Raw genomic sequence first — 7,618 nt, forward strand, 5'->3', positions numbered from 1 at the left:
TCATCAACATATATACACTACCATGTGTAAAACAGATAGCCAGTGAGAAGTTGCTATATAACACGGAGCCCGGCCTGGTGCTCTGTGATGACCTAGAGAGGTGGTTTGGTGGGAAGGGAGAGAAGCTCAGGAGGAAGGGGACATTTGTATAATTATGGCTGATTTGCATTGTTGTACAGCAGAAAACCAATACAACATTGTAAAGCAATTTCCCTAATTGTATACCTACGCCTGATTCATGTTAATATTTGGCAGAAACCAACACAATTCTGTAAAAAATTATCCTTCAATTAGAAAATGAATAAATATAACAAAAGAAAAAATAATAAATTTTAAAATAAAATTTAAAAGAGAATGCATGTTGATGTATAGCAAAACCAATACAATATTGTAAAGTACAAAAAAAAAATAATAAAAGAGAAATGAAATAATGCCATTTACAGCAACATGGATGGACCTAGAGACTGTCATTACCTAGAATTGTCATTATTGTTGTTGCTGTTTAGTCACTAAGTCATATCTGAATCTTGGGACCCCATGGACCATCAGGCTCCCCTGTTCATGGGATTCTCCAGGCAAGAATACTGGAGTGGGTTGCCACGCCCTCCTCCAGGGGATCTTCCCAACCCAGGCATCGAACGCAGGTCTTTGGCATTGGTAGGCGGTTTCTTTACCACTGAGCCACTAGGAAAGCCCAGAGATTGTCATACTGAATGAAATAAGTCAGGCAGAGAATGATAGATACTGTATGGTATCACTGGTATGTAATATAAAAAATACAACAGACAAGTTAATATAACTAAAAAGAAGCAGACTCTCAGATATAGAGAACAAATTAGTGGTTACCAGCTGGGAGGGAGGGGCAATAGAGAGGTGGGGGGGGATTGGTGGCCTAAACTATTGGGTATAATATAGACTACAGGGATGTATTTGGCAACATGCAGATTATAGTCAGCATTTTACAACAACTGTAAATAGTGCTTAACCTTCAAAATGTGTGGAAAATATAAAAATCACTCATTTAAATTTTCTCATGCTATCAACTCAGTTCAGTTCAGTCGCTCAGTCATGTCCGACTCTTTGTGACCCCATGAATTGCAGCATGCCAGACCTCCCTGTCCATCACCAACTCCCGGAATTCACTCAAACTCACGTCCATCGAGTCAGTGATGCCATCCAGCCATCTCATCCTCTGTCATCCCCTTCTCCTCCTGCCCTCAATCCCTCCCAGCATCAGAGTCTTTTCCAATGAGTCAACTCTTCGCATGAGGTGGCCAAAGGATTGGAGTTTCAGCTTTAGCGTCATAAAGTCTGACACTGTTTCCACTATTTCCCCATCCATTTCCCATGAAGTGATGGGACCAGATGCCATGATTTTAATTTGCTGAATGTTGAGCTTTAAGCCAACTTTTTCACTCTCCACTTTCACTTTCATCAAGAGGCTTTTTAGTTCCTCTTCACTTTCTGCCATAAGGGTGGTGTCATCTGCATATCTGAGCTTATTGATATTTCTCCCGGCAATCTTGATTCCAGCTTGTGCTTCTTCCAGCCCAGCGTTTCTCATGATGTACTCTGCATATAAGTTAAATAAGCGGGTGACAATATACAGCCATCATGTACTCCTTTTCCTATTTGGAACCAGTGTGTTGTTCCATGTCCAGTTCTAACTGTTGCTTCCTGACCTGCATATAGGTTTCTCAAGAGCAGGTCAGGTGGTCTGGTATTCCCATATCTTTCAGAGTTTTCCACAGTTTATTGTGATCCACACAGTCAAAGGCTTTGGCATAGTCAATAAAGCAGAAATAGATGTTTTTCTAGAACTTTCTTGCTTTTTTGATGTTCCAGTGGATGTTGGCAATTTGATCTCTGGTTCCTCTGCCTTTTCTAAAACCAGCTTGAACATCTGGAAGTTCACGGTTCACGTATTGCTGAAGCCTGGCTTGGAGAATTTTGAGCATTACTTTACTAGCATGTGAGATGAGTGCAATTGTGCAGTAGTTGAGCATTCTTTGGCATCAGCTTTCTTTGGGATTGGAATGAAAACTGACCTTTTCCAGTCCTGTGGCCACTTCTGAGTTTTGTAGTGATTTGTTTATGGCATAAATATGACTGGACAAAATAACACGGTTTAGTTTAGGAAGGATAGTGAGGGATGGAACAAGAAGAGGAGAGATATAAAGAACAATCGTGAGATGATAAATTCTAATTTCAGGGAAGAATTCATGTTCTGATATGACCACTATATCTTGCATATGTATAGAAACAGAAAGAGGAAACAAACTTTAGTACATTTCATTCTGATTCACTAATGTCACTTCCCTACTTTTTCTCCTGTCTCACAATATCACAGTTTATTTCTTCTAGAAGCAAGGGGCATTTGCATTGGGACACACACATACACATGCATATAACCACAGATGCACACACATACTCATACATGTGTATTAAAACAGCTTAACACAATGCCAAGAGACATAATAAAGTTAAGATTGTAGTTGCCTCCGAGAATGGAAGAGCAGGAATGGAGGAAAATAAAAATGGAATATTGTGTCTGTGCAAAATGTTTTGTTACTTTGAGAAGAGAACTGTTTCGCCTCTGCAGTCGCCATATCCATTTTTAACCTTTTGATCTCCAGGGAAATTCTCATTTGATGATTATGTCTTCTGATAATTTACCCGCTTATTTTATTTCGAGGTGATTTTATTTTCTTATGCACAGGTAAAAAGAAAATGAAAGGAATCCTTGAGGCTTTGTTTTGTTGTTTGGTTGCTAAGTCATGATGCCATGGGCTGTAGCTGGGGCTTCCCAGGTGGCGCCAGCAGTAAGAATTCACCTGCCGGTGCAGGAGGCACAGGAGAGGCGGGTGTAAACCCTGGGTGGGGAAGATCTCCTGGAGGAGGAAATGGAAACCTGCTCCAGTATTCTTGCCTCGAGAACCCCATGGACAGAGGAACTTGGTGGGCTACAGTCCATAGGGTTTCAGAGTCAGACGTGACTGAAGTTACTCAGCAAACATGCACACACACATTATATTACTGTATGATCCAGGAGTCCCACTCCTGGGTCTATATTTGGAGAAAAATATGGTTTATTCAGAAAATAAATTTTAGGTAGAGAATTAAGTATCTCCTTGTCAGTAGATACTTTAAATAAGTGAATTAAATTGTCTAATCTGAAGGACAGAGATTGGGAGAAAGATAAAAGAAACCTGATGTGAATATGTGTGATTTATAAGAGACTCACTGTAGATCCACAAACACAAATAGGTTGCAAATGGAAGAATGGAAAAACGTAGGTAAATCATTACCAAAAGAGAGTTAATATAGTAATAATGTAGACTTCAAGTCAAAACTGTTAAAGTAGACAAAGAAAGATAGATAGAAATAGGTAGACAGCCAGATAGAGATAAAATGGTTAATAATCAAGATTATAGAATAATTAGAGACATATATATATATACCAAATAATAGTGCCTCAAAACATGTGAGGCAAACTTGACAGAAGTGAAGTGAGAAATCCAAATTTCTACACTAACACTTACAGATTCTAATGCAGATTTTCAGCAAAGGATAGTAACTCTGGATAAACAAAAAAATGACACAGAGGGCTTACAAATGACTATAAACTAACAAAACCCAAGAGACACACAAACACTGTGCTGTGTGCTTATTGCTCAGTTGTGTCCGACTCTTTGCAAACACATGGACTGTAGCCTGCTGGGCTCCTTTGTCCTTGGGGATTCTCCAGGCAAGAATACTGGAGTGGGATGCCACACCCTTCTCCAGGGGATGTTCCCAACCCAGGGATTGAACCCAGGTCTCCTCCATCACAGGCAGATTCTTTTCTGTCTGAGACACCAGGAAAGCCCTATATAAACACTACACACAACAAAAGCAGAAAGAACAATCTTCTCCAGTGCACATAGAACACTCTCTAGATAGTTCACATCTTAGGCCACAAAGCAAGTATCAATAAATTTGAAAATATTGAAATCATACAGTATAATTCCTGACTACAGTGGTATGAATCTTGAAATAAATAAGAGAATGTGTGTGTACATGCTAAATTGCTTCAGTTGTATCTGACTCTTTGTGGCCCCATGGACAATAGCCCACCAGTCTTCTCTACCATGGGATTCTCCAGCCAAGAATACTGGAGTGTGTTGCCATGGTCTTCTCCAGGGGATCTTCCCGACCCAGGGATCGAATCCTATCTCCTGCATTGAAGGCAGCTTCTTTACTGTCTGAGCCACCAGGGAAGCCCTATATAAGAGAATAACAACTAGAAAACACACAAATGTGTGGCAATTAAATAACACAGTCCTGAAAAGGCAGTGGTATCTTAGTGATGAGTTTTCTCAAAGCTTCCTTCATGTCCCTGTTCCTCAAACTGTAGATGAAGGGGTTCATCATTTGAGGGACAACTGTATAAATCACTGAAGCCACTGCAGTCTGCCTGGAAGAATTGATAAGAGCAGAACTAATGTACACCCCCAAGCCTGTGCCATAGAATAAGGACACAACTGAGAGGTGAGAAACACAGGTGGAAAAAGCTTTATACTTTCCACCCACTGATGGCATTCTCAAAACTGAGGAGACAATTTGAGTATAGGAGAATATGATTCCACACACAGGAACACCACCAAATATGCTAGTTGCCAAATATATCAGGATATTGTTGATGAGGGTATCAGAGCATGCAAGCTTGATGACCTGAACAACTTCACAGAAGAAGAGAGGGATTTCCAGGTCTGTGCAAAACGTCAGTTGCAACACCATCAGGCTGTGGAGCAGGGCATCCACGATGCTAATAAACAAGGAGAATAGACTCAGCCAACCACAAAGGCGAAAGTTCATGATGGCCATGTACTTCAGTGGGTGACGAATGGCCACATAGCGGTCATAGGCCATTATTGCAAGGAGAAAACTTTCCAAACTAGCAAACACCAGGACAAAGCAGAGCTGGGTGAGGCAGCCTGTGTAAGTGATGCTCTGATTCTGTGTTTGGATGTTCATCAGCATCTTTGGGATCGTGGTTGTGCTTAAACAGATGTCAGTAAAGGACAGGTTGTAGAGAAAGAAGTACATGGGGGTGTGGAGGTGGGAGTCAGAGATGACAGCCATGACGATGAGCAGGTTTCCCAGAGTGGTAACCAGGTAAATGGACAAGAACAGAATGAAGTAGAGTGGCTGCAGTTCCAGATCCTTTGTCACTTCCATAAGAAGGAATTCTGAAACTCCTGTTTTGTTTCTGGGTCCCATGTTGTGGACAAATCTGGTAAGAAAGATGGAAACTGACAACACAATCAAATGTGGGTTTTATGCACCATCAGGATGCAAAACATTATCATGGGATGAGATGGAGATAAACAGAAGAATAAGAAACGTGTCTTCTGTATGCATGTTATTTCGATACTTTCTTAAAAAACTGAGGATGATATAGCAGAATTTCATCCATTGTTAATTCCCATAAGGGTTTAATGGGTAGTCACTATTCATACTGTATTTTAGAAATAATTTTATTTCTGTTTATTTTTGGCTGTGCTGGGTCTTCCTTGCTGCATGGGCTTTTCTCTAGTTGCAGCAGGAGGGGTCTACTCTCCAGTTGTGGTGCACAGGCTTCTCACCATAGTGGCTTATCTTGTTTCAGAGCATGGGCTCTATGGTGTGTGGGCTCAGCAGCTACGGCTCCAGGGCTCTGGAGCACAGACTCGATAGCTGTGGCGCATGGAGCTTAGTAGCTCCACAGTATGTGGGATCTTCCTGGATCAGGGATCAAACCCCTGTCTCCTGAGTAGGGAGAAGGATTCTTTACCATTGAAGCACCAAGAAAGCAACTATATTATTTATGCCACACTACTTGGTAATTTTATATAGAGAAGCAGACTAAGGAGGCAACTGAACATTGTGTCTTGATCCCCAGAGACCCCAGAGCCAAGCAACTGGAATAATACATAGGCGAGTGGCTAAGCACACATGTCAGGAATCAGGAATGGGAAAATAAGGTGAACTTCACCAGACTTCCTGTCCACCCACTACCCACCACCACAAGATCGCAAGCAAACGTCAGACAATTTTATAACGGTCATCCTGATTTAAGAGACGCAGATTTCAAATATAGCAATGTGTACATATCAATCCCAAAATGGGATTCTTCCTTCCATTCTTCCCCACTGGCAACCAGAAGATCGTTGTCTAAGTCTGTGAGTCTATTTCTGTTTTGTAAATAACCAACAACGTCCTTTTCATACTGTTCATGGGGTTCTCAAGGCAAGAATGCTGAAGTAGTTTGCCATTCCCTTCTCTATGGCACCACATTTTGTCAGAACTCTCCACTGCAACCCATCCGAGGATATTAAGAAGAGGTGGCGTGAGAGAAGAAGGGGATGACAGAGGATGAGATGGTTGGATGGCACCCCCAACTCAATGGACATGAGTTTGAGTAAACTCCGGGAGTTGGTGATGGACAGGGAAGCCTGGCATGCTGCAGTCCATGGGATTGCAAAGAGATGGACATGACTGAGTGAGTGACTGAACTGAACTGAACTGAAGTTACTTTTTGTGGCCCTATTAGACAACTCCCCATGGCAAGAGCATCCTGGGATTTTATTCTTTTATGACTTTAATGGTCAATATTACATTAACTGTGAAGAGCAAAAAAAAAAAAAAAAAAAAAAAAAAAGAAGAGGTGGCAAGAATAGAGAGAAGAGCTATGCAAAAAAAAAAAAAAAAAAATCTTAATTTACCAAGATAACCTCGATGGCATGATCACTCACCTAGAGCCAGACATCCTGGAGTGTGAAGTCAAGTGGGCCTTAGGAAGCATCACTATGAACAAAGCTAGTGGAGGTGATGGAATTCCAGCTGGACTATTTCAAATCCTAGAAGATGATGCTGTTAAAGTGCTGCACTCAATATGCCAGCAAATTTGGAAAACTCAGCAGTGGCCACAGGACTGGAAAAGGTCAGTTTTCATTCCAATCCCAAAGAAGGGCATTGCTAAAGAATGTTCAAACTACTGCAAGAACTTCCAGATGTTGAAGCTGGATTTAGAAAAGGCAGAGGAACCAGAGATCAAATTGCCAATATCTTTTGGATCATAGAAAAAGCAAGAGAATTCCAGAAAAGCATCTACTTTTGCTTCATTGACTACGCTAAAGCCTCTGACCGTGTGGAACACAACAAACTGTGGAAAATTCTTAAAGAGATGGGAATTCTAGACCACTTTATCTGCCTCCTGTGAAACCTGTATGCATGTCAAGAAGCTGCACTTAGAATCAGACATGGAACAACAGACTGGTTCCAAATTGGCAAAGGAATATATCAAGGCTGTATATCATTACCTTGCTTATTTAACTTATGTGCAGAGTACTTCATGTGAAATGCCAGGCTGGATGAAGCACAGGCTGGAATCAAGATTACCAGGAGTAATATCAATAACCTCAGATATGCAGATGACACCACCTTTATGGCAGAAAGCAAAGAGGAACTAAAGAGCCTCTTGATGAAGGTAAAGAGGAGAATGAAAAAGCTGGCTTAAAACTCAACATTCAGAAAACGAAGATCATGGCATCTGGTCCCATCACTTCATGGCAAATAGATGGGGAAACCATGGAAA

The 7,618-nt window shown here is 41.2% G+C and overlaps 1 protein-coding gene across 1 annotated transcript; it reads right to left on the reverse strand.

The window, feature by feature from the left end:
* Window positions 1-4,308: 4,308 nt before the first annotated feature.
* On the reverse strand, window positions 4,309-5,262 carry LOC129642008 (olfactory receptor 7G1-like). Its single transcript, XM_055566573.1, has one exon. The coding sequence runs from the start codon at window positions 5,260-5,262 to the stop codon at window positions 4,309-4,311; it is 954 nt and encodes a 317-aa protein (XP_055422548.1).
* Between the last annotated feature and the right edge of the window lie 2,356 nt (window positions 5,263-7,618).

The sequence above is a fragment of the Bubalus kerabau genome, chromosome 1 (genome assembly GCF_029407905.1).
Source record: "Bubalus kerabau isolate K-KA32 ecotype Philippines breed swamp buffalo chromosome 1, PCC_UOA_SB_1v2, whole genome shotgun sequence".
NCBI lineage: Eukaryota > Metazoa > Chordata > Mammalia > Artiodactyla > Bovidae > Bubalus > Bubalus kerabau.